At 49.1% G+C, this 27,501-nt stretch overlaps 1 protein-coding gene across 1 annotated transcript in view; it reads left to right on the plus strand.

The window, feature by feature from the left end:
- LOC306924477 (uncharacterized protein) overlaps positions 1 to 26,384 on the plus strand; it is a 30,928-nt gene extending 4,544 nt beyond the window's left edge. The window contains exons 3-6 of the mRNA XM_079502995.1: positions 1,806 to 3,026; positions 4,442 to 4,528; positions 11,058 to 11,366; positions 23,803 to 26,384. Coding sequence (XP_079359121.1) covers positions 1,806 to 3,026; positions 4,442 to 4,528; positions 11,058 to 11,366; positions 23,803 to 25,433 — 3,248 coding nt within the window. The 3' untranslated portion in view covers positions 25,434 to 26,384. The remainder of the gene's footprint in view (positions 1 to 1,805; positions 3,027 to 4,441; positions 4,529 to 11,057; positions 11,367 to 23,802) is intronic.
- The last annotated feature ends 1,117 nt before the right edge of the window (positions 26,385 to 27,501 follow it).

Below are 27,501 nucleotides of genomic sequence, written 5' to 3' on the forward strand. Positions count from 1 at the left end.
GATATGTCATGTTGTCCTGTTGTCCCTGCAGTGTGATATGTCCTGTTGTCCTGTTGTCCCTGCAGTGTGATATGTCCTGTTGTCCCTGCAGTGTGATATGTCCTGTTGTCCCTGCAGTGATATGTCCTGTTGTCCCTGCAGTGATATGTCCTGTTGTCCTGTTGTCCCTGCAGTGTGATATGTCCTGTTGTCCCTGCAGTGATATGTCCTGTTGTCCTGTTGTCCCTGCAGTGATATGTCCTGTTGTCCTGTTGTCCCTGCAGTGTGATATGTCCTGTTGTCCCTGCAGTGTGATATGTCCTGTTGTCCCTGCATTGATATGTCCTGTTGTCCTGTTGTCCCTGCAGTGTGATATGTCCTGTTGTCCCTGCAGTGATATGTCCTGTTGTCCTGTTGTCCCTGCAGTGTGATATGTCCTGTTGTCCCTGCAGTGTGATATGTCCTGTTGTCCCTGCAGTGTGATATGTCCTGTTGTCCCTGCAGTGATATGTCCTGTTGTCCTGTTGTCCCTGCAGTGTGATATGTCCTGTTGTCCCTGCAGTGTGATATGTCCTGTTGTCCCTGCAGTGTGATATGTCCTGTTGTCCCTGCAGTGTGATATGTCCTGTTGTCCCTGCAGTGATATGTCCTGTTGTCCCTGCAGTGTGATATGTCCTGTTGTCCCTGCAGTGTGATATGTCCTGTTGTCCCTGCAGTGTGATATGTCCTGTTGTCCCTGCAGTGTGATATGTCCTGTTGTCCCTGCAGTGATATGTCCTGTTGTCCTGTTGTCCCTGCAGTGTGATATGTCCTGTTGTCCCTGCAGTGTGATATGTCCTGTTGTCCCTGCAGTGATATGTCCTGTTGTCCTGTTGTCCCTGCAGTGTGATATGTCCTGTTGTCCCTGCAGTGTGATATGTCCTGTTGTCCCTGCAGTGTGATATGTCCTGTTGTCCCTGCAGTGTGACATGGCCGCGGTCTGCAGATGGTCAATGGCCCAGACCACACCAACATGGCCGCGGTCTGCAGATGGTCAATGGCCCAGACCACACCAAAGGGTCACCATGTGACTCCTTGCAACTGTTTGGACCCAAGGAGTTGCATGGTGACCCTTTGGTGTGGTTTGGGCTCAAGGGGTATTTTGCAAACCATTTTTGAATAGTTCAAATGGCCAGTCTAGAAGCTCACAACGTGTCAATGTAGATTGGCTAGTTGAACTATTCAAACAAAAAATTCAAAATAGTAAAAAAAAAAGGCAAATAAGTTTTAGGATAAGGGGTTTTGCGGTGGCGAAAATGGAGCCCCATACGTATGTCATCCAATGGAGCCCCATACGTATGTCATCCAATGGAGCCCCATACGTATGTCATCCAATGGAGCCCCATGCGTATGTCATCCAATGGAGCCCCATACGTATGTCATCCATACGTATGTCATCCATACGTATGTCATCCATACGTATGTCATCTCATACGTATGTCATCCATACGTATGTCATCCATACGTATGTCATCCATACGTATGTCATCCATACGTATGGATGACATACGTATGTCATCCATACGTATGTCATCCATACGTATGGATGACATACGTATGTCATCCATACGTATGTCATCCATACGTATGTCATCCATACGTATGGATGACATACGTATGTCATCCATACGTATGTCATCCATACGTATGTCATCCATACGTATGTCATCCATACGTATGGATGACATACGTATGTCATCCATACGTATGTCATCCAATGCGAAAAGTTATTTTGAGTTGTTGTGCTGAATGATGTAATGTTTTTTCTCTCCTCCTTGTGTCTAAAGAGGTTTCATCTGAACATCAGGAGAGGAGATCCAGTCTGGTCCAGGAGGAACCAGGACCTCCACCACATCAGGAGAGGAGATCCAGTCTGGTCCAGGAGGAACCAGGACCTCCACCACATCAGGAGAGGAGATCCAGTCTGGTCCAGGAGGAACCAGGACCTCCACCTCCAGAACATCAGGAGAGGAGATCCAGTCTGGTCCAGGAGGAACCAGGACCTCCACCACATCAGGAGAGGAGATCCAGTCTGGTCCAGGAGGAACCAGGACCTCCACCACATCAGGAGAGGAGATCCAGTCTGGTCCAGGAGGAACCAGGACCTCCACCTCCAGAACATCAGGAGAGGAGATCCAGTCTGGTCCAGGAGGAACCAGGACCTCCACCACATCAGGAGAGGAGATCCAGTCTGGTCCAGGAGGAACCAGGACCTCCACCACATCAGGAGAGGAGATCCAGTCTGGTCCAGGAGGAACCAGGACCTCCACCACATCAGGAGAGGAGATCCAGTCTGGTCCAGGAGGAACCAGGACCTCCACCTCCAGAACATCAGGAGAGGAGATCCAGTCTGGTCCAGGAGGAACCAGGACCTCCACCACATCAGGAGAGGAGATCCAGTCTGGTGCAGGAGGAACCAGGACCTCCACCACATCAGGAGAGGAGATCCAGTCTGGTCCATGAGGAACCAGGACCTCCACCTCCAGAACATCAGGAGAGGAGATCCAGTCTGGTCCAGGAGGAACCAGGACCTCCACCACATCAGGAGAGGAGATCCAGTCTGGTCCAGGAGGAACCAGGACCTCCACCACATCAGGAGAGGAGATCCAGTCTGGTCCAGGAGGAACCAGGACCTCCACCTCCAGAACATCAGGAGAGGAGATCCAGTCTGGTCCAGGAGGAACCAGGACCTCCACCACATCAGGAGAGGAGATCCAGTCTGGTCCAGGAGGAACCAGGACCTCCACCTCCACCACATCAGGAGAGGAGATCCAGTCTGGTCCAGGAGGAACCAGGACCTCCACCTCCAGAACATCAGGAGAGGAGATCCAGTCTGGTCCAGGAGGAACCAGGACCTCCACCTCCAGAACATCAGGAGAGGAGATCCAGTCTGGTCCAGGAGGAACCACCACCTCCACACATTAAAGATGAACAGGAGGAGGAGGAGGCTGCTGCTGTGTCAACATTGACATTACTACATGAGAACACCTGGTGCCACACTGTCTCAGGTAAAAAAATAAAAAAAATATATCACTTTTTTAGCACTTATATTATCCCATTTGGGCCTGACGTTGAAATAAAATAAAAATCTTCTGATTTCAAAGATTTGTGCCACATTTTCACGATTTTTCAAAAATAGCAGACCTACAAGCTCATAGCGCGCCACTCGGTGGCGCGCTATGAGCCACCGAGCCACCGAGAGCCGGATGTGGGAACATAAAAATCATCATTATGCATTATTTTATGATTGTATTGTCGTGTTTCTTGTATGTTTAGCCCTTATATGTTAATCTATGGACCTGAGTCTGCTAATAAAGTATGAATTTAATTGAATTGCCACCAGAATCTATTATTTTTCATGAAATTCTATTCTAGGCTCTGGCCCATGGACTATCTGTACTGTTTTACACTCAACCTTCCTCTACGAGCCATGTTGTTACATTTGTTACATCAAAGTCTAATGTATTCTGAGCGTGTCGGAGGGTTTGTAGAAACCCTCCCACGTTCTCAGATCAGCCGACGCAACCCTAAACCCTACAAACCCTCCCGTGCTCTCAGATCAGCCAACGCAACCCTAAACCCTACAAACCCTCCCACGTTCTCAGATCAGCCGACGCAACCCTAAACCCTACAAACCCTCCCACGTTCTCAGATCAGCCGACGCAACCCTAAACCCTACAAACCCTCCCTCCTCTCAGATCAGCCGACGCAACCCTAAACCCTACAAACCCTCCCTCCTCTCAGATCAGCCGACGCAACCCTAAACCCTACAAACCCTCCCACGTTCTCAGATCAGCCGACGCAACCCTAAACCCTACAAACCCTCCCTCCTCTCAGATCAGCCGACGCAGGGAAGCTGGAAGTACCTTCACTAAAACCAGCCGGGACAACAACGCTCCACACGTGCGTTTTTTAAAATAGGACTGGACCTAAATTCAACGCACGCGTTTAGGGTAAACGCGTGCGTTTTGTGCGTGAAAAGCCTGGTGTAGCTTGGCTGTCACTCCCAATCTAAACTATGGAATGCACTTCCCATTACAATCAGAACTGCAGCCTCACTCCCAATCTTCCGCCGTAGTCTGAAAACCCACCTCTTCAGACCATCATGGCCCGTAGCACTTGCCCTAGCCCCTTATATAGCACTTTATGTAGACTTGGATAGCATTTTATACAGACTTATAGCATGTTACGTAGACAGCACTATAATTGCATAGTAGTATAGTATGTATAGTTTATATGTATAGTTTCATTATATAGATATTCCACTGTTACGTTCTTAGTTTACGCATGTTTCATGATAACTACTTTTTATGTGAGCATGTATTGCCATGCTTTTTGTTCTTGCTTACTGTAAATCGCTCTGGATTAAGAGCATCTGATAAATGACTACACTGTAAATTGTATTCTATTGTCTTCATTCCAGAGCAGCGTGAGGAGCCCAGCCGGCAGGTGAAGACGACTTCTCCTCAACCAGCCTGGACTGTTTCTATTAAAACGGAACCTGAAGACAGTAAGTTTCTCTCATTCTTGTACTGTTATGTTGTAGGGCGATCTCCTTATCAACGATTAAGTAACATAATGTAATATAATATGATATAGGTACTGTTATGTTGTAGGGCGATCTCCTTATCAACGTTTAAGTAACATAATGTAATATAATACGATATAGGCCCTAATATAAGATCTCCACAAAGGTTTACTCATCAGAACTGGTTATAAAACTGTAATAATTAAAGCATGGACAGCACTCGACGACCCGTAATGTTATGTGAGCATGTTGTCTATGAGGTGACAGTACTTCATTAGACACCCTGGAGTCGTTTTTATGTACAATGATGTATTCCCTTTGTATTTAGGGTTTCTTCCTGGAGGCTGAACCCTTGACAGTCAAACAAGCCAATTAAATAAACAGTAATATAGTGACATCACACTATCAGCCCCTCCCCTAACCCCTCCCCCTTTATCATACAACTACAGCTGTGGGTGCGGCTTCAGTTCAGGTGGATCTCCACCCACAAGGCAAACCAGGCATACTTAATGAACTGGTGGGCGTGCCCACATAAAAACAACATTTTAACAAATACTGTACACTTTTTTTTGAAAAAATTATACCTCCTTATATAACAATAAGACCTGATGATCATGTCTTAGGGTGGAACAACAATCACGCCACTCCATCTTTAAAATGATAAAAACAACAATAGGTTTATGAGGAGCAGGTTTAGGTCTGGTCCTTTGCTCCAGGTTTATGAGGAGCAGGTTTAGGTCTGGTCCTTTGCTCCAGGTTTATGAGGAGCAGGTTTAGGTCTGGTCCTTTGCACCAGGTTTATGAGGAGCAGGTTTAGGTCTGGTCCTTTGCTCCAGGTTTATGAGGAGCAGGTTTAGGTCTGGTCCTTTGCACCAGGTTTATGAGGAGCAGGTTTAGGTCTGGTCCTTTGCACCAGGTTTATGAGGAGCAGGTTTAGGTCTGGTCCTTTGCACCAGGTTTATGAGGAGCAGGTTTAGGTCTGGTCCTTTGCACCAGGTTTATGAGGAGCAGGTTTAGGTCTGGTCCTTTGCACCAGGTTTATGAGGAGCAGGTTTAGGTCTGGTCCTTTGCACCAGGTTTATGAGGAGCAGGTTTAGGTCTGGTCCTTTGCACCAGGTTTATGAGGAGCAGGTTTAGGTCTGGTCCTTTGCTCCAGGTTTATGAGGAGCAGGTTTAGGTCTGGTCCTTTGCTCCAGGTTTATGAGGAGCAGGTTTAGGTCTGGTCCTTTGCTCCAGGTTTATGAGGAGCAGGTTTAGGTCTGGTCCTTTGCTCCAGGTTTATGAGGAGCAGGTTTAGGTCTGGTCCTTTGCTCCAGGTTTATGAGGAGCAGGTTTAGGTCTGGTCCTTTGCACCAGGTTTATGAGGAGCAGGTTTAGGTCTGGTCCTTTGCACCAGGTTTATGAGGAGCAGGTTTAGGTCTGGTCCTTTGCACCAGGTTTATGAGGAGCAGGTTTAGGTCTGGTCCTTTGCACCAGGTTTATGAGGAGCAGGTTTAGGTCTGGTCCTTTGCTCCAGGTTTATGAGGAGCAGGTTTAGGTCTGGCCCTTTGCACCAGGTTTATGAGGAGCAGGTTTAGGTCTGGTCCTTTGCACCAGGTTTATGAGGAGCAGGTTTAGGTCTGGTCCTTTGCACCAGGTTTATGAGGAGCAGGTTTAGGTCTGGTCCTTTGCACCAGGTTTATGAGGAGCAGGTTTAGGTCTGGTCCTTTGCACCAGGTTTATGAGGAGCAGGTTTAGGTCTGGTCCTTTGCACCAGGTTTATGAGGAGCAGGTTTAGGTCTGGTCCTTTGCACCAGGTTTATGAGGAGCAGGTTTAGGTCTGGTCCTTTGCACCAGGTTTATGAGGAGCAGGTTTAGGTCTGGTCCTTTGCTCCAGGTTTATGAGGAGCAGGTTTAGGTCTGGTCCTTTGCTCCAGGTTTATGAGGAGCAGGTTTAGGAGGTCTGGTCCTTTGCTCCAGGTTTATGAGGAGCAGGTTTAGGTCTGGTCCTTTGCTCCAGGTATATGAGGAGCAGGTTTAGGTCTGGTCCTTTGCACCAGGTTTATGAGGAGCAGGTTTAGGTCTGGTCCTTTGCACCAGGTTTATGAGGAGCAGGTTTAGGTCTGGTCCTTTGCTCCAGGTTTATGAGGAGCAGGTTTAGGTCTGGTCCTTTGCACCAGGTTTATGAGGAGCAGGTTTAGGTCTGGTCCTTTGCACCAGGTTTATGAGGAGCAGGTTTAGGTCTGGTCCTTTGCTCCAGGTTTATGAGGAGCAGGTTTAGGTCTGGTCCTTTGCTCCAGGTTTATGAGGAGCAGGTTTAGGTCTGGTCCTTTGCTCCAGGTTTATGAGGAGCAGGTTTAGGTCTGGTCCTTTGCTCCAGGTTTATGAGGAGCAGGTTTAGGTCTGGTCCTTTGCTCCAGGTTTATGAGGAGCAGGTTTAGGTCTGGTCCTTTGCTCCAGGTTTATGAGGGAGCAGGTTTAGGTCTGGTCCTTTGCTCCAGGTTTATGAGGAGCAGGTTTAGGTCTGGTCCTTTGCACCAGGTGTATGAGGAGCAGGTTTAGGTCTGGTCCTTTGCACCAGGTTTATGAGGAGCAGGTTTAGGTCTGGTCCTTTGCTCCAGGTTTATGAGGAGCAGGTTTAGGTCTGGTCCTTTGCTCCAGGTTTATGAGGAGCAGGTTTAGGTCTGGTCCTTTGCACCAGGTTTATGAGGAGCAGGTTTAGGTCTGGCCCTTTGCACCAGGTGTATGAGGGAGCAGGTTTAGGTCTGGCCCTTTGCTCCAGGTTTATGAGGAGCAGGTTTAGGTCTGGTCCTTTGCTCCAGGTTTATGAGGAGCAGGTTTAGGAGGTCTGGTCCTTTGCTCCAGGTTTATGAGGAGCAGGTTTAGGTCTGGTCCTTTGCTCCAGGTTTATGAGGAGCAGGTTTAGGTCTGGTCCTTTGCACCAGGTTTATGAGGAGCAGGTTTAGGTCTGGTCCTTTGCACCAGGTTTATGAGGAGCAGGTTTAGGTCTGGTCCTTTGCTCCAGGTTTATGAGGAGCAGGTTTAGGTCTGGTCCTTTGCACCAGGTTTATGAGGAGCAGGTTTAGGTCTGGTCCTTTGCACCAGGTTTATGAGGAGCAGGTTTAGGTCTGGTCCTTTGCACCAGGTTTATGAGGGAGCAGGTTTAGGTCTGGTCCTTTGCTCCAGGTTTATGAGGGAGCAGGTCTAGGAGGTCTGGTCCTTTGCTCCAGGTTTATGAGGAGCAGGTTTAGGTCTGGTCCTTTGCTCCAGGTTTATGAGGAGCAGGTTTAGGTCTGGTCCTTTGCACCAGGTTTATGAGGAGCAGGTTTAGGTCTGGTCCTTTGCACCAGGTTTATGAGGAGCAGGTTTAGGTCTGGTCCTTTGCTCCAGGTTTAGGTCTGGTCCTTTGCACCAGGTTTATGAGGGAGCAGGTTTAGGTCTGGTCCTTTGCTCCAGGTTTATGAGGAGCAGGTTTAGGAGGTCTGGTCCTTTGCTCCAGGTTCATGAGGAGCAGGTTTAGGTCTGGTCCTTTGCACCAGGTTTATGAGGAGCAGGCTTAGGTCTGGTCCTTTGCTCCAGGTTTATGAGGAGCAGGTTTAGGTCTGGTCCTTTGCACCAGGTTTATGAGGAGCAGGTTTAGGAGATCTGGTCCTTTGCACCAGGTTTATGAGGAGCAGGTTTAGGTCTGGTCCTTTGCACCAGGTGTATGAGGGAGCAGGTTTAGGAGGTCTGGTCCTTTGCACCAGGTTTATGAGGAGCAGGCTTAGGTCTGGTCCTTTGCACCAGTTTATGAGGGAGCAGGTTTAGGAGGTCTGGTCCTTTGCACCAGGTTTATGAGGAGCAGGTTTAGGTCTGGTCCTTTGCACCAGGTGTATGAGGGAGCAGGCTTAGGTCTGGTCCTTTGCACCAGGTTTATGAGGAGCAGGCTTAGGTCTGGTCCTTTGCACCAGGTTTATGAGGAGCAGGCTTAGGTCTGGTCCTTTGTACCAGGTGTATGCCACTAGGTCTCCATTGGTGTCGTTGCTCGGTAAGGAAATTACTCTTCAGAACCACCGAGCGGCAATTTACCCTATCTGGAGAAACCGATTTTTTGTTTTACTTAAATGTCAATCAGGTATAGTACAGTATAGTACAGTATAGTACAATATCATTGTTCATCTTTGTGACAGGCCTAAACATTCACACAGGAACAACAACATTTTGACATATAATAATTTGCGAAATGTTCAAATGGCACGGAGAACTCCATCCTGTTCCTCTTTACACAGGGCACGGAGAACTCCATCCTGTTCCTCTTTACACAGGGCACGGAGAACTCCATCCTGTTCCTCTTTACACAGGGCACGGAGAACTCCATCCTGTTCCTCTTTACACAGGGCACGGAGAACTCCATCCTGTTCCTCTTTACACAGGGCACGGAGAACTCCATCCTGTTCCTCTTTACACAGGGCACGGAGAACTCCATCCTGTTCCTCTTTACACAGGGCACGGAGAACTCCATCCTGTTCCTCTTTACACAGGGCACGGAGAACTCCATCCTGTTCCTCTTTACACAGGGCACGGAGAACTCCATCCTGTTCCTCTTTACACAGGGCACGGAGAACTCCATCCTGTTCCTCTTTACACAGGGCACGGAGAACTCCATCCTGTTCCTCTTTACACAGGGCACGGAGAACTCCATCCTGTTCCTCTTTACACAGGGCACGGAGAACTCCATCCTGTTCCTCTTTACACAGGGCACGGAGAACTCCATCCTGTTCCTCTTTACACAGGGCACGGAGAACTCCATCCTGTTCCTCTTTACACAGGGCACGGAGAACTCCATCCTGTTCCTCTTTACACAGGGCACGGAGAACTCCATCCTGTTCCTCTTTACACAGGGCACGGAGAACTCCATCCTGTTCCTCTTTACACGGGGCACGGAGAACTCCATCCTGTTCCTCTTTACACAGGGCACGGAGAACTCCATCCTGTTCCTCTTTACACGGGGCACGGAGAACTCCATCCTGTTCCTCTTTACACAGGGCACGGAGAACTCCATCCTGTTCCTCTTTACACGGGGCACGGAGAACTCCATCCTGTTCCTCTTTACACAGGGCACGGAGAACTCCATCCTGTTCCTCTTTACACAGGGCACGGAGAACTCCATCCTGTTCCTCTTTACACGGGGCACGGAGAACTCCATCCTGTTCCTCTTTACACAGGGCACGGAGAACTCCATCCTGTTCCTCTTTACACAGGGCACGGAGAACTCCATCCTGTTCCTCTTTACACAGGGCACGGAGAACTCCATCCTGTTCCTCTTTACACAGGGCACGGAGAACTCCATCCTGTTCCTCTTTACACGGGGCACGGAGAACTCCATCCTGTTCCTCTTTACACAGGGCACGGAGAACTCCATCCTGTTCCTCTTTACACAGGGCACGGAGAACTCCATCCTGTTCCTCTTTACACAGGGCACGGAGAACTCCATCCTGTTCCTCTTTACACAGGGCACGGAGAACTCCATCCTGTTCCTCTTTACACAGGGCACGGAGAACTCCATCCTGTTCCTCTTTACACAGGGCACGGAGAACTCCATCCTGTTCCTCTTTACACGGGGCACGGAGAACTCCATCCTGTTCCTCTTTACACGGGGCACGGAGAACTCCATCCTGTTCCTCTTTACACAGGGCACGGAGAACTCCATCCTGTTCCTCTTTACACAGGGCACGGAGAACTCCATCCTGTTCCTCTTTACACAGGGCACGGAGAACTCCATCCTGTGCGCTCAGGGTGTTCTCCGTTCAATGAATTAGTAGCGGCCAGCGCTCAGGACAGAGATTGATCAAAAGGACGGAGATTTATTGAATAACTCTTGATCTAAATCATTCCGTCCAATTCTAAGCAAAGATTATGTGTCAGACGGCCCACCGCGGTCCCGTCGCTAGTCGCGTTAGAATGAATCATACCTCCCGTTGTTGTCGATCGCCTCGGGAGTGTTTTGGCTACATTTAGCTACTTCAGCTACATCCAGGATAGCGCCTGGTGCGTCGCTAAATGTGCTCCGCTGCTATAAATCGCTTGGTGCTCTGATTTAATGGATTAATTAATCCCGGGCGTTCTGGGTGTTAAAAGGTCTGAGAGGCTTTTCTGCTAAACCCACTTTTTACTACAAACTCCTGCAAATCGGTACACGTTATCCCTGTGGTCGTCACGTTATCCCTGTGGTCGTCACGTTATCCCTGTGGTCGTCACATTGGACCAATTACAGTCTGTGTCCAATTGGACCAATAACAGTCAGTATCCAATTGCATCAATCACAGTCGGTGTGCAATTGCACCAATCACAGTCAAAGTGCAGTGGTAAAGGAAAATGTTTTCAGCCAATCACACGTCTTTGATAAATGACGATGGTATAGAAAATATCAGCCTTTATTTACAGTGGAAGTTCCTCCAACTACCACAGCGGAAAACAAGAGGAGAAACTGACAGAAAGAAAATGTTAAAGTTCACAAACGATTTGTCTTTCTCTAATTGTATCTCTTGTCTAGACTTCCTTTCACCTGAACAACATGAGGAGGAACCGCAGCCTCCACACGTTAAAGATGAACAGGAGGAGCTTCTCCAAAGACCAGGGGAGGCCGATGGGTCAACCATGACATCACTAGCAGTGAAAAGGGAAAATGATGATGAAGACGGAGAGACGGAGCCTGTAGCCGGCACCTCGACTCAAACACAGGCTTCTGTAGAGGACTGTGGAACATCGCAACCAGACAGTGACGAGGAGCGCCGCCCCCTCTCTTCACACGGCTCTGACTCTGACACTGAAGACAGTGACGATTGGGTGGAGACCGGGGAAGGTATAAAATCAGCTTCAAACACACTGCAATCACACGAGACACAACACGTGGCGGGACAAACGTTGTATTTGAGCGGCAAGCTGTCCCAGGACCTGAAAACGTCAAAACAAAGGAGCCACGCGGGGAAGAATCCTTGTAGCAAAATGTTTAATTTAAAGGGAGATATGAACACAGGGGAAAAGCCCCTTGCTTGTACAGTTTGTGGCAAACGCTGTAGGTACAGGGGTCATCTAAAACAACACATGAAGACTCATACAGGGGGAAGGCCCTTTAGTTGTACGGTGTGTGGCAAAGGCTGTGCTCACGTAGGTCATCTAAAAGATCACATGAGGACACATACGGGGGAAAAACCCTTTATTTGTACATTCTGTGGAAAAGGCTGTAGTCAAAAGGGTGAACTAAATGCACACGTCAGGGTCCACACAGGGGAAAGGCCTTTTTCCTGTGCGGTCTGTGGCAAAGCCTTTGGTCAAAGGAATAATCTAAACGCACACATGAGGATTCATACAGGAGAAAAGCCCTTTAGATGTGCAGTTTGTGGCACATGTTATGGTCACAGGGGTCATCTAAATACACACATGAGGACTCATACTGGGGAGAAACCCTTTGCCTGTACAGTTTGTGATCAAAGATTCAATCAAAATTATGTTCTGAAGAGGCACATGAGGACTCACACCGGGGAGAAGACATTTACTTGTCCAGTTTGTGATCAGAGATTCATTCGGAATGATACTCTGAAGAGGCACATGAGGACACATACAGAGGGAAAACCCCTTTAGTTGTGCAGGGGAGGAAAACCTTTACCTGTACAGTTAGTGATCAAAGATTCATTAGAACTTATACTCTGAAGAGTCACACGTGGACGCATACAGAGGGAAACACTATGTGGTTGAGCAGGAGAAAAAAACCTTTACCTGTACAGTTAGTGATCAAAGATTAATTCAAAGTGATACTCTGAAGAGGCACACGAGGACTCGTGCAGAGGGAAAAACCCTTTAGTTGCAGTTTGTGAAAAATGCTTTGGTCGAAATGTGCATGTGAAGCTATGAGGATTCCTATAAGAAGCTTTTAGAATTAACATGAATTAATATTCATTTGTGATGATTTATTTCATTCAATCACATAATTGACAATAATTATCAACACGACCAAATTCTTTTTATTTTTTCTTGGGTCATCAAAATAACCCAAAACGATCACCAATCAATCACCATAGGCTAATTATATTCATGAATTATAATCTTAGCTGAGTTATTAAACATGAGTTAAAGAACAACCTTTAGCACCACCAGGCAATATAAGAGGAAATTATAATTAAGCAAAATACAATGTGCACGCCATTTTGGGGTGAGGTCGCTTCTTTCTGGTAGTAATACTTACCCCCCGGGGAACTCCAAAATGTTCGGGAAATGATAAATATACATTTTTAAGGAACTGAATAAAACCATATATGTTTTAAACAAAGCAATACTGCCTCATCAAAGTTGGTGTTGTGACTTTAGATATTGTCAATTACTTGCATGAGAAGGAGAGAGGTGGTGGAGTTAGCTGCTTTAGCAGACAGTTTGAGGGTCTAATGGAGTTAAGAGGTTTTGTCCAATGTGTGTTTTACTACTTGACATTGGTTCAATATGTTTTAAACCAGGGGTTCTCAACATTTTTGGCCGGGGACCCCCAGAAATGCTTTGGCAATGTCTCGGGACCCCCGCCCCGCCCCCTCCCGACCCCCAATATAAATTGACTGCTACAATAACCTTAATAATAGAGACAATACACCATAAATAAATACTGAAACCAGATATAATCATTAGGGAAGGTGTATGCATGTACTATGTGTACTATATGTAAACTCTTCACTTCCATTTTCCAGCCATTCAGTTGCAAAAAAAAAGATATATATATATATATTTTGAAAATAATTTGGGGGCCCCCAAAATAATTTGGCGACCCCCCGAGGGGTCGCGACCCACGGGTTGAGAACCCCTGTTTTAAACGACACACAGACGTAAAGGGTGTTCAATAGCACTGATTTATGGAAGAAAAAAATCAAAAACCTAAAAAATGTGTAAACGGATTTGTTTACACATGATAGCGATATTTAAATTTCACTCTCACAAACGTTTGTGCGAGGGTGCCCAAAACACCGTTTGTGCGAGGGAGCCCAAAACACCGTTTGTGCGAGGGAGCCCAAAACACCGTTTGTGCGAGGGAGCCCAAAACAACGTTTGTGCGAGGGAGCCCAAAACACCGTTTGTGCGAGGGAGCCCAAAACAACGTTTGTGCGAGGGAGCCCAAAACAACGTTTGTGCGAGGGAGCCCAAAACACCGTTTGTGCGAGGGTGCCCAAAACACCGTTTGTGCGAGGGAGCCCAAAACACCGTTTGTGCGAGGGTGCCCAAAACACCGTTTGTGCGAGGGTGCCCAAAACACCGTTTGTGCGAGGGAGCCCAAAACAACGTTTGTGCGAGGGAGCCCAAAACACCGTTTGTGCGAGGGTGCCCAAAACAACGTTTGTGCGAGGGTGCCCAAAACACCGTTTGTGCGACGGAGCCCAAAACACCGTTTGTGCGAGGGAGCCCAAAACACCGTTTGTGCGAGGGAGCCCAAAACACCGTTTGTGCGAGGGAGCCCAAAACACCGTTTGTGCGAGGGTGCCCAAAACACCGTTTGTGCGAGGGAGCCCAAAACACCGTTTGTGCGAGGGTGCCCAAAACACCGTTTGTGCGAGGGAGCCCAAAACACCGTTTGTGCGAGGGTGCCCAAAACAACGTTTGTGCGAGGGAGCCCAAAACACCGTTTGTGCGAGGGTGCCCAAAACAACGTTTGTGCGAGGGAGCCCAAAACACCGTTTGTGCGAGGGTGCCCAAAACACCGTTTGTGCGACGGAGCCCAAAACACCGTTTGTGCGAGGGAGCCCAAAACACCGTTTGTGCGAGGGAGCCCAAAACAACGTTTGTGCGAGGGAGCCCAAAACACCGTTTGTGCGAGGGAGCCCAAAACAACGTTTGTGCGAGGGAGCCCAAAACACCGTTTGTGCGAGGGTGCCCAAAACACCGTTTGTGCGACGGAGCCCAAAACACCGTTTGTGCGAGGGAGCCCAAAACACCGTTTGTGCGAGGGAGCCCAAAACACCGTTTGTGCGAGGGAGCCCAAAACAACGTTTGTGCGAGGGAGCCCAAAACAACGTTTGTGCGAGGGAGCCCAAAACAACGTTTGTGCGAGGGAGCCCAAAACACCGTTTGTGCGACGGAGCCCAAAACAACGTTTGTGCGAGGGAGCCCAAAACACCGTTTGTGCGAGGGAGCCCAAAACACCGTTTGTGCGAGGGAGCCCAAAACACCGTTTGTGCGAGGGAGCCCAAAACACCGTTTGTGCGAGGGAGCCCAAAACACCGTTTGTGCGAGGGAGCCCAAAACACCGTTTGTGCGAGGGAGCCCAAAACAACGTTTGTGCGACGGAGCCCAAAACAACGTTTGTGCGAGGGAGCCCAAAACACCGTTTGTGCGAGGGAGCCCAAAACACCGTTTGTGCGAGGGAGCCCAAAACACCGTTTGTGCGAGGGAGCCCAAAACAACGTTTGTGCGACGGAGCCCAAAACAACGTTTGTGCGAGGGAGCCCAAAACACCGTTTGTGCGAGGGAGCCCAAAACAACGTTTGTGCGAGGGAGCCCAAAACAACGTTTGTGCGACGGAGCCCAAAACACCGTTTGTGCGACGGAGCCCAAAACACCGTTTGTGCGAGGGAGCCCAAAACACCGTTTGTGCGACGGAGCCCAAAACAACGTTTGTGCGAGGGAGCCCAAAACACCGTTTGTGCGACGGAGCCCAAAACAACGTTTGTGCGAGGGAGCCCAAAACAACGTTTGTGCGACGGAGCCCAAAACAACGTTTGTGCGAGGGAGCCCAAAACACCGTTTGTGCGAGGGAGCCCAAAACAACGTTTGTGCGACGGAGCCCAAAACAACGTTTGTGCGACGGAGCCCAAAACAACGTTTGTGCGAGGGAGCCCAAAACAACGTTTGTGCGAGGGAGCCCAAAACAACGTTTGTGCGAGGGAGCCCAAAACAACGTTTGTGCGACGGAGCCCAAAACAACGTTTGTGCGAGGGAGCCCAAAACACCGTTTGTGCGAGGGAGCCCAAAACACCGTTTGTGCGAGGGAGCCCAAAACAACGTTTGTGCGACGGAGCCCAAAACAACGTTTGTGCGAGGGAGCCCAAAACACCGTTTGTGCGAGGGAGCCCAAAACACCGTTTGTGCGAGGGAGCCCAAAACACCGTTTGTGCGAGGGAGCCCAAAACACCGTTTGTGCGAGGGAGCCCAAAACAACGTTTGTGCGAGGGAGCCCAAAACACCGTTTGTGCGAGGGAGCCCAAAACACCGTTTGTGCGAGGGAGCCCAAAACACCGTTTGTGCGAGGGAGCCCAAAACACCGTTTGTGCGAGGGAGCCCAAAACACCGTTTGTGCGAGGGAGCCCAAAACAACGTTTGTGCGAGGGAGCCCAAAACAACGTTTGTGCGAGGGAGCCCAAAACACCGTTTGTGCGAGGGAGCCCAAAACACCGTTTGTGCGACGGAGCCCAAAACACCGTTTGTGCGACGGAGCCCAAAACACCGTTTGTGCGAGGGAGCCCAAAACACCGTTTGTGCGACGGAGCCCAAAACACCGTTTGTGCGAGGGAGCCCAAAACAACGTTTGTGCGAGGGAGCCCAAAACAACGTTTGTGCGAGGGAGCCCAAAACACCGTTTGTGCGAGGGAGCCCAAAACACCGTTTGTGCGAGGGAGCCCAAAACACCGTTTGTGCGAGGGAGCCCAAAACACCGTTTGTGCGACGGAGCCCAAAACACCGTTTGTGCGAGGGAGCCCAAAACACCGTTTGTGCGAGGGAGCCCAAAACACCGTTTGTGCGACGGAGCCCAAAACAACGTTTGTGCGAGGGAGCCCAAAACACCGTTTGTGCGAGGGAGCCCAAAACACCGTTTGTGCGAGGGAGCCCAAAACAACGTTTGTGCGACGGAGCCCAAAACAACGTTTGTGCGAGGGAGCCCAAAACAACGTTTGTGCGAGGGAGCCCAAAACACCGTTTGTGCGACGGAGCCCAAAACAACGTTTGTGCGAGGGAGCCCAAAACAACGTTTGTGCGAGGGAGCCCAAAACAACGTTTGTGCGAGGGAGCCCAAAACACCGTTTGTGCGAGGGAGCCCAAAACACCGTTTGTGCGAGGGAGCCCAAAACAACGTTTGTGCGAGGGAGCCCAAAACAACGTTTGTGCGAGGGAGCCCAAAACACCGTTTGTGCGACGGAGCCCAAAACACCGTTTGTGCGACGGAGCCCAAAACAACGTTTGTGCGAGGGTGCCCAAAACAACGTTTGTGCGAGGGAGCCCAAAACACCAGATCTACAAACTATATTAACAACATGGCATGATGCAAAGCTAAAAGCATGTTAGCTTGTAGATCTGTTATTTTGTTTTAATGAGGCCCATTCTCTTATACTGACATTACCATTTACACCAGTGGTTCTCAAAGTAGGCTCCAGGGACCCCCAGGGGTCCTCGAGGCGGTTCTAGTGCTTTTCCTTACACCTTACAGCTTAGTCTAGATGTCCATGTTTACTAGCCTGGGTAAACCCACTCCCCCTGCTGGACAACATTTCATTCAGAATGCAAATCTGGCGAGGGGGGAGGGGTTTACCCAGGCTACATGTTCACATGCCTTTTGTAAAGCGTTTTGTAGCCTTAAGGGCCTTTCAAACCCTTAAGGGCCTTTCAAACCCTTAAGGGCCTTTCAAACCCTTAAGGGCCTTTCAAACCCTTAAGGGCCTTTCAAACGTGAAGCGAGGAACGCAGGCGTTGTTTCCTGGATCAACACCAGGGGCTTATTTCACCAAACTTGGATTAGCGATTAAACCCGGATTTCACAGATATCCTGGTTTATTATAGCCTGGATCAGCGATTAACCCGTTTCATGAAAACTGGTTAATCTTGCCAGATTAACTTGGCCAGTTAACCTGGATATGTTGAGGCTTGATTTGGTTTCATGAAAGCAATGCCACATTAGTTCCCATGGAAACTAATGCTGTGGACTAGTCCGGAGACTTAACCTGCTCCGGACCAGGCTAACAGCAGGTTTAACCTAATCCTGATGTCTTTACTGTTCATTAAGCAGTCAATCTGATCACAAATGATGTTTTCCACACTTATTCAATTATTATGGGTTTATGTTGCCTTATTGTTATCGGTCTGCATTAAAGGACTAATTTAAGCACTATATCAAATCAAAGAACAAAAATATACGTATAGGCTAACATCATGACAGCTTGTGAGCTTGTAGATCAGCTACTTTTGGTGAATGTTCCCCAGAATAGGTTTGCTGTCGTGCAAGTGGTTAAGAAGAATTATTATATTATATTATATTATATTATATTATATTATATTATATTATATTATATTATATTATATTATATTATATTATATTATATTATATTATATATATATTTTTTTTTGTAAAAGTGAAAACCACTAATATTAGGCCTACTCATTGTTTTACAACATATTACCATTGTAACGTTTCACCCAACGTCTGGACAACAACCCCCTTCCCCAAAGGTAGCTCCCTCAGAGCAGGGAGTTATCACAATGTGACAATATCATTATGCTTACAATATTAAGAATTCGGTTTTAAGTTAATAGTAGTGGTAAAATGTAAACTATATTTTTGGGGTAGTTAATCATTCAGTCTATCCACTATTGAGAGTATGTTCTCTCTTTAATTACAGCAGCAGTATTTATTTTAGAAGCTTAAATCCTTGTATCAGTCTTGAATAGATTAGTAAAGATATTGAGATATACACAAGGGGGCAGTAATGCAACTATTAAGGATGCAAACTGCCATAATACCCCACGAAGAAGAAGGATCAGTAAATCTGTTCCACCGAATGGGTCTAGAGACAAAAAGCCAGGCTTTATGATCCTGGCTCGATAAATCCGACCATTCTAAGCCTCGCTTGGCTTTAGTGGAACGGAATAAACCAGGCTGTACAGAACAGGATTTAACAAACCTGGTTTTGTCTTAAATCCTGGATTAGTTAATCCAAGTTTTGTGAAATAGGCCCCAGGTCTCCTCCAGGTCTGCTCTAGAGGGTCTGTATCAACGACAGGTCTGCTCTAGAGGGTCTGGACCAACGACAGGTCTCCTCCAGGTCTGCTCTAGAGGGTCTGGATCAACGACAGGTCTCCTCCAGGTCTGCTCTAGAGGGTCTGGACCAACGACAGGTCTCCTCCAGGTCTGCTCTAGAGGGTCTGGACCAACGACAGGTCTGCTCTAGAGTGTCTGGATCAACGACAGGTCTCCTCCAGGCCTGGATCAACGACAGGTCTCCTCCAGGTCTGCTCTAGAGGGTCTGGATCAACGACAGGTCTCCTCCAGGCCTGCTCTAGAGGGTCTGGATCAACGACAGGTCTGCTCTAGAGGGTCTGGACCAACGACAGGTCTCCTCCAGGCCTGCTCTAGAGGGTCTGGATCAATGACAGGTCTCCTCCAGGTCTGCTCTAGAAGGTCTGGACCAACGACAGGTCTCCTCCAGGTCTGCTCTAGAGGGTCTGGATCAACGACAGGTCTGCTCCAGGCCTGCTCTAGAGGGTCTGGACCAACGACAGGTCTCCTCCAGGTCTGCTCTAGAGGGTCTGGACCAACGACAGGTCTCCTCCAGGTCTGCTCTAGAGGGTCTGGATCAACGACAGGTCTGCTCTAGAGGGTCTGGACCAACGACAGGTCTCCTCCAGGTCTGCTCTAGAGGGTCTGGACCAACGACAGGTCTCCTCCAGGTCTGCTCTAGAGGGTCTGGACCAACGACAGGTCTCCTCCAGGTCTGCTCTAGAGGGTCTGGATCAACGACAGGTCTGCTCTAGAGGGTCTTGATCAACGACAGGTCTCCTCCAGGTCTGCTCTAGAGGGTCTGGACCAACGACAGGTCTCCTCCAGGTCTGCTCTAGAGGGTCTGGACCAACGACAGGTCTGCTCTAGAGGGTCTGGACCAACGACAGGTCTCCTCCAGGTCTGCTCTAGAGGGTCTGGACCAACGACAGGTCTGCTCTAGAGGGTCTTGATCAACGACAGGTCTCCTCCAGGTCTGCTCTAGAGGGTCTGGATCAACGACAGGTCTCCTCCAGGTCTGCTCTAGAGGGTCTGGACCAACGACAGGTCTCCTCCAGGTCTGCTCTAGAGGGTCTGGATCAACGACAGGTCTCCTCCAGGTCTGCTCTAGAGGGTCTGGATCAACGACAGGTCTTCTCCAGGTCTGCTCTAGAGGGTCTGGATCAACGACAGGTCTCCTCCAGGTCTGCTCTAGAGGGTCTGGATCAACGACAGGTCTCCTCCAGGTCTGCTCTAGAGGGTCTGGACCAACGACAGGTCTGCTCTAGAGGGTCTGGACCAACGACAGGTCTGCTCTAGAGGGTCTGGACCAACGACAGGTCTGCTCTAGGGGGTCTGGACCAACGACAGGTCTGCTCTAGAGGGTCTGGACCAACGACAGGTCTGCTCTAGAGGGTCTGGACCAACGACAGGTCTGCTCTAGAGGGTCTGGATCAACACAGGTCTCCTCCAGGTCTGCTCTAGAGGGTCTGGACCAACGACAGGTCTCCTCCAGGCCTGCTCTAGAGGGTCTGGACCAACGACAGGTCTCCTCCAGGTCTGCTCTAGAGGGTCTGGATCAACGACAGGTCTGCTCTAGAGGGTCTGGACCAACGACAGGTCTCCTCCAGGTCTGCTCTAGAGGGTCTGGACCAACGACAGGTCTCCTCCAGGTCTGCTCTAGAGGGTCTGGATCAACGACAGGTCTGCTCTAGAGGGTCTGGATCAACGACAGGTCTCCTCCAGGTCTGCTCTAGAGGGTCTGGACCAACGACAGGTCTCCTCCAGGTCTGCTCTAGAGGGTCTGGATCAACACAGGTCTCCTCCAGGTCTGCTCTAGAGGGTCTGGACCAACGACAGGTCTCCTCCAGGTCTGCTCTAGAGGGTCTGGACCAACGACAGGTCTCCTCCAGGTCTGCTCTAGAGGGTCTGGACCAACGACAGGTCTGCTCTAGAGGGTCTGGACCAACGACAGGTCTGCTCTAGAGGGTCTGGACCAACGACAGGTCTGCTCTAGAGGGTCTGGACCAACGACAGGTCTCCTCCAGGTCTGCTCTAGAGGGTCTGGACCAACGACAGGTCTGCTCTAGAGGGTCTGGACCAACGACAGGTCTGCTCTAGAGGGTCTGGACCAACGACAGGTCTGCTCTAGAGGGTCTGGACCAACGACAGGTCTCCTCCAGGTCTGCTCTAGAGGGTCTGGACCAACGACAGGTCTGCTCTAGAGGGTCTGGACCAACGACAGGTCTCCTCCAGGTCTGCTCTAGAGGGTCTGGACCAACGACAGGTCTCCTCCAGGTCTGCTCTAGAGGGTCTGGATCAACGACAGGTCTCCTCCAGGTCTGCTCTAGAGGGTCTTGATCAACGACAGGTCTCCTCCAGGTCTGCTCTAGAGGGTCTGGATCAACGACAGGTCTCCTCCAGGTCTGCTCTAGAGGGTCTGGACCAACGACAGGTCTCCTCCAGGTCTGCTCTAGAGGGTCTGGATCAACGACAGGTCTCCTCCAGGTCTGCTCTAGAGGGTCTGGATCAACGACAGGTCTTCTCCAGGTCTGCTCTAGAGGGTCTGGATCAACGACAGGTCTCCTCCAGGTCTGCTCTAGAGGGTCTGGATCAACGACAGGTCTCCTCCAGGTCTGCTCTAGAGGGTCTGGACCAACGACAGGTCTGCTCTAGAGGGTCTGGACCAACGACAGGTCTGCTCTAGAGGGTCTGGACCAACGACAGGTCTGCTCTAGGGGGTCTGGACCAACGACAGGTCTGCTCTAGAGGGTCTGGACCAACGACAGGTCTGCTCTAGAGGGTCTGGACCAACGACAGGTCTGCTCTAGAGGGTCTGGATCAACACAGGTCTCCTCCAGGTCTGCTCTAGAGGGTCTGGACCAACGACAGGTCTCCTCCAGGCCTGCTCTAGAGGGTCTGGACCAACGACAGGTCTCCTCCAGGTCTGCTCTAGAGGGTCTGGATCAACGACAGGTCTGCTCTAGAGGGTCTGGACCAACGACAGGTCTCCTCCAGGTCTGCTCTAGAGGGTCTGGATCAACGACAGGTCTGCTCTAGAGGGTCTGGATCAACGACAGGTCTCCTCCAGGTCTGCTCTAGAGGGTCTGGACCAACGACAGGTCTCCTCCAGGTCTGCTCTAGAGGGTCTGGATCAACGACAGGTCTCCTCCAGGTCTGCTCTAGAGGGTCTGGACCAACGACAGGTCTCCTCCAGGTCTGCTCTAGAGGGTCTGGACCAACGACAGGTCTCCTCCAGGTCTGCTCTAGAGGGTCTGGACCAACGACAGGTCTGCTCTAGAGGGTCTGGACCAACGACAGGTCTGCTCTAGAGGGTCTGGACCAACGACAGGTCTGCTCTAGAGGGTCTGGACCAACGACAGGTCTCCTCCAGGTCTGCTCTAGAGGGTCTGGACCAACGACAGGTCTGCTCTAGAGGGTCTGGACCAACGACAGGTCTGCTCTAGAGGGTCTGGACCAACGACAGGTCTGCTCTAGAGGGTCTGGACCAACGACAGGTCTGCTCTAGAGGGTCTGGACCAACGACAGGTCTCCTCCAGGTCTGCTCTAGAGGGTCTGGACCAACGACAGGTCTGCTCTAGAGGGTCTGGACCAACGACAGGTCTGCTCTAGAGGGTCTGGACCAACGACAGGTCTCCTCCAGGTCTGCTCTAGAGGGTCTGGATCAACGACAGGTCTGCTCTAGAGGGTCTGGACCAACGACAGGTCTGCTCTAGAGGGTCTGGACCAACGACAGGTCTGCTCTAGAGGGTCTGCTCTGCTCTGTGTGCACAGGACTGCGCTCACGTAAATACGCTTGCGTTGTCGCACCGTGACTGCTCCCCAGAGCTCCGAGCAAAAACGCAGGTCTCATTGAAGATGAACTATAGGCGCGTTTTATCGCTTCACGTTTGAAAGGCCTTTAAAATCAGGATATATTTATGTGGTACATGATATGATATTGTTTATTCATAACTTCACTACAGACAGACACACAGACAGACACACAGACAGACGGTGTCATATGTTTGATTTGGATACAATTTAATGCAACAGAAGTTTGATGTGGTCATAAAGCAGTGGTTCTCAAAGTAGGGTCCGGGGACCCCCAGGGGTCCTTGAGGGAGTTCCAGGGGGTCCCCAGCTAAATGATAGTTAGGAACTAAATGAACCCTTATGGGTCTGTAACTCAGACAGTGTACGAATGTTTGTTTTTGTACACTCAGAGTTAAATTAACATTGATTTTACATTTTACCTCTTCCTGGGCGATCGGGGTGTTAACATTGATTTTACATTTTACTTTGTCCTGGCGATCGGGGTGTTAACATTGATTTTACAATATAAATTGGGGGTCCCAGAGATAGAAATGCCATTAAATGGGGGGTCCGTAGACAAATGCATGTCAAACTGGGGGGTCCTTGAAATTAAACGGGTTGAGAATCACTGCTAGAGACATACAAAATCTTCTCTTATGGGGGTCCCTGGCATGTATTTTCAAATCAATTTGGGGGTCCTTGACGTGGAAAAGGTTTGGAAACCACAGTCTTAAAGGACAACTCCAGGACTAAATAACATTTAGGATCATTTTCCTACTCTATATTGATCCCAAATGACGTCCAGTTTCACCAGCAGCTCTCGTAGCATCGAGTGGAGCCGATGAGCATATCGCGTTTTTAGCATTTCTTTTTTTGCGGTCAAAAGTGATTATTATTTTCATGAATTAATGCGTTATAATGGTTTTCATTACAAAACATATCCATGCCTTGGTTGTCCCATGCGAGCCACCGTCCATCCATCCATCCATCCTCAACCACTTATCCGTAGTCGGGTCGCGGGGGCAACAGCTCCACCAGAGAGCTCCAGACTTCCCTCTCCTGAGCAACATTAGCTCATTTCAGGCTAACGACTTCTTTAACGCCTTTTTTAATGAAATCGCGAGCCGCCAACGACGCCATTAACGTGTTATTTAGCGCTTTGTTTAATGATAAACCTATAAAGTTGTCTCTGCATATCAAAGCTCTCGTCGATCGGCAGCTCCGTGTTCCATTGCTTCCCCTTCAGCGTCAATGCATTGAAAAAAGAGCAAGGTGGTGGATGAGGCTTTTCTAGGAGTATTCCATTTCAAATGGCACTGGATAAATAAAGCGACTGTGTTTAGTGGCTCAATAGCAACTCCCCGTAACCGCGCAAAGTAACCCAAAGATCTACGACTAAGAAGCGAAATTCAATGTTACATCCTCCTCCCTCTCTCTGTCTCTGTCTCTGTGTCTCTGTCTCTGTGTCTCTCTCTCTGTCTCTCAGGAGTGAGGTCCCAGAACCCCCAGACTCGGGTCTTCTCCTGTTCAGAGTGTCCGTACGCCTTCACGTCTCAGGACTTACTCTGCACACACATGAAGAGGAACCACTATGCCCTCTACTGGCAAATGAGCCGCTCTGCAACCCTCCAGAAACACCAAGGAGACGCAGCGTCTCCCAGTGAGCCGTTTACCAAGACGTCACCTCAGCACGGAGAACCGACGACGACACACCAGGCGACCGACGCGGGAAATGAGAAGCCCCACGTCTGCAATCACTGTGGCAAGAGCTTCGGTTTCCCGGGTAACCTGAAGCGGCACCACGACCTCCACTGCCAAATCAGCAGCTCTGCAGCCTGCCGAGTACACGGAGACACGTCTTCATGTCTGCAGTTTACCAAGACGTCCCCTCGGCCAGGACAACCCAAGACGCCCCACGTCTGCGATCGCTGCGGCAAGAGCTTCAGTAACCCAGGTAACCTGAGGCGCCACCACGACCTCAACTGCCAAATCGGCAGCTCTGCGAAACGCCCCAAACGAGGTGACACATCTTCCAGTGAGCAGTCTACCAAGACGTCACCTCAGCATGGAGAACCCAAGACGCCCCACGTCTGCGATCACTGTGGCAAGAGCTTCGGTCACCCGGTTAACCTGAAGAAGCACCTGCTCGTCCACTCCAAGCCCCACGTCTGCAGCGTCTGTGGCAAGAGCTTCAGTCACATAACGCTGCTGAAGACACACCGGCGTGTCCACCTGAAGCCCCACGTCTGTGACGACTGTGGCAAGAGCTTCAGTCACCCAGGGAAGCTGAAGCGGCACCAACTGGTCCACTTCAAGCCCCACGTCTGCACCGTCTGTGACAAGAGTTACAGTCACTTGGCTAACCTGAAGAAGCACCAGGCGACCTGCACGGGAACGCGACCGCACGCCTGCGACCGATGTGACAAGAGCTTCTGTCAGTTGAGTAACCTGAAACGGCACCTGATCAGCCACTCTGAAGAAAGACCTTTCCTCTGCCAACTGTGTGACAAGAGCTTCAGTCAGATATATGACCTGCAGCGACACCAACAAGTCCACGGAGGGAAGCGTTTCCACTGCAAACGGTGCAGCAAAAGCTTCAGCTGCTCCTCGGATCTGGAGAGACACCGTCGCGTTCACACCGGAGCCAAACCGTACTATTGTACGCAGTGCGGCAGGGGCTTCAATCGGATAGACAGTCTGAACAGACACCTGCGCGTCCACACCGAGGACAGACAGCTCCACTGTCACCTGTGCGAGCAGGTTTTTAATAACGCGTACAGCCTGAAGCGACACCAGCGTCTCCTCCACACCGACGAAGGGCCCTTCCGCTGTAAATCGTGCGGCAAGAGTTTCAACCGCTCGCGCGATCTAGAGAAACACGAGCGCCGCCACGCCCGGCCTACGCCGTTCCACTGCGCGCAGTGCGACAAGAGCTTCAGCGACCTCAAAGGTCTGAACAGACACGAGCTCGTCCACACCGGAGAAAGACGCGTCCACTGTGACCGCTGTGACAAGAGTTTCAGTCAGATGTCTAATCTCAGACGACACCAGTGTGTCCACACCGAGTTAAGGATAAAAAACGTCTTCAGTCTAAACGAGCAGAGAGAGACCACTTAAAACCCAGATGTGACAGGATTTGACTGAGGCACTGCCATCGCACAGCCTCCGGCTTTTCACCAGAGGATAAAATAAATATTTTCCCCCAAAATGAGTTAACAGCACAGGCAGACTCTTCACATACTAGAGCATGTCTGAAATAAAGGTCAGAGCTGAAATCGACATGTAAATTTGAGATAAATGCTTAAACATGTAGCTAGGTGTAATGTTAGAGACCACAGAAGACATGTAAATATGAAATGAATGCTTAAACATGTAGCTAGGTGTAATGTTAGAGACCACAGAAGACATGTAAATATGAAATAAATGCTTAAACATGTAGCTAGGTGTAATGTTAGAGACCACAGAAGACATGTAAATATGAAATAAATGCTTAAACATGTAGCTAGGTGTAATGTTAGAGTCCCCACAGAAGTGAACCTTTCAAGCCTGTTTTCTCAACTCGCTGTTTCTCTGCAAGACATTACTCTATAAGCCATATCTCCAAAACTGGTGGGTGAAAGTGAACAACCAATAGGTCAATTTGAAGCTATGCTTCCCTGCTTGTATATGACATGAGAAAACAAAAACAAAAAAAATAAATGTGGTGGCAGCCCCTCAGTCAAATCTGGTCACAAATGTTGTGAAGCCATCGTAGCAATCCTGTAATATCATTTCACTTAAATGTCAGAGATTAACTTGGCATGTAAACATGACACGAATGCAATAATGTGTAAGTGCAATATATATTCTGCCCTGATATATGTCCAGTCTTTCAACCGTTTATATTTATATAAGCTATTATTTCATTAGGGGTTCTCAACCTGTGTGTCGCGACCCCTCGGGGTGTCGCCAAATTATTTTGGGGGGTCCCCAAATTATTTAAAAAAAAAGGTATTTTTTTTCTCTCAACTGAATGGCTGGAAAATGGAAATGAAGAGTTTACATATAGTACACATAGTACATGCATACACCTTCCCTAATGATTATATCTGGTTTCAGTATTTATTTATGGTGTATTGTCTCTATTATTATTAAGGTTATTGTAGCAGTCAATTTATATTGGGGGTCGGGAGGGGGCGGGGCGGGGGTCCCGAGACATTGCCAAAGCATTTCCGGGGGTCCCCGGCCAAAAACGTTGAGAACCCCTGAACTAAGCCGCTGTCTGAAGGTAAATGCAGACATGTCCGCGCTACAGTACTTATCGACGCGAGTTTAGTTTTCATGTCTAAGGTACAATCCAAATAAACAATTATTAACCACGTCATGGTGTTGTAATCAATGAATTATTAACCACGTCATGGTGTTGTAATCAATGAATTATTAACCACGTCATGGTGTTGTAATCAATGAATTATTAAACACGTCATGGTGTTGTAATCAATGAATTATTAACCACGTCATGGTGTTGTAATCAATGAATTATTAACCACGTCATGGTGTTGTAATCAATGAATTATTAACCACGTCATGGTGTTGTAATCAATGAATTATTAACCACGTCATGGTGTTGTAATCAATGAATTATTAACCACGTCATGGTGTTGTAATCAATGAATTATTAACCACGTCATGGTGTTGTAATCAATGAATTATTAACCACGTCATGGTGTTGTAATCAATGAATTATTAACCACGTCATGGTGTTGTAATCAATGAATTATTAACCACGTCATGGTGTTGTAATCAATGAATTATTAACCACGTCATGGTGTTGTAATCAATGAATTTGTATTAAAACACGAGAAGCTTCTTTGCTGGTTTTGGAAACAAAAAGTGGACCATTTCACCCCATTCGACTGGTATCATGTATTGAATCGGCGAAATCATCTGTTATCAGCACGTTTAAATGTCCATACTGGCATCCTCACTGTTCAGTATGTCATTATCTGCGATTGTAGCATTGTCATTATCACTGATGTCCTGACGGAGGCGCGCCGTGTCTGGTGGCCATGAGCTACGTGAGGCACCGACGAGCGAGGCGCTAGCCAAGCGAGTCACCGCGCCGAGCGTTGCGAAGGCCACCAGACCCGACTCAGCGCCGTCCGAGTTACGTCCTGATAGGCAGAGAATAGTATATATTAGTAGC

Source organism: Electrona antarctica, assembly GCF_951216825.1.
Source record: "Electrona antarctica genome assembly, chromosome: 6".
In the NCBI taxonomy this organism is placed as follows: domain Eukaryota; kingdom Metazoa; phylum Chordata; class Actinopteri; order Myctophiformes; family Myctophidae; genus Electrona; species Electrona antarctica.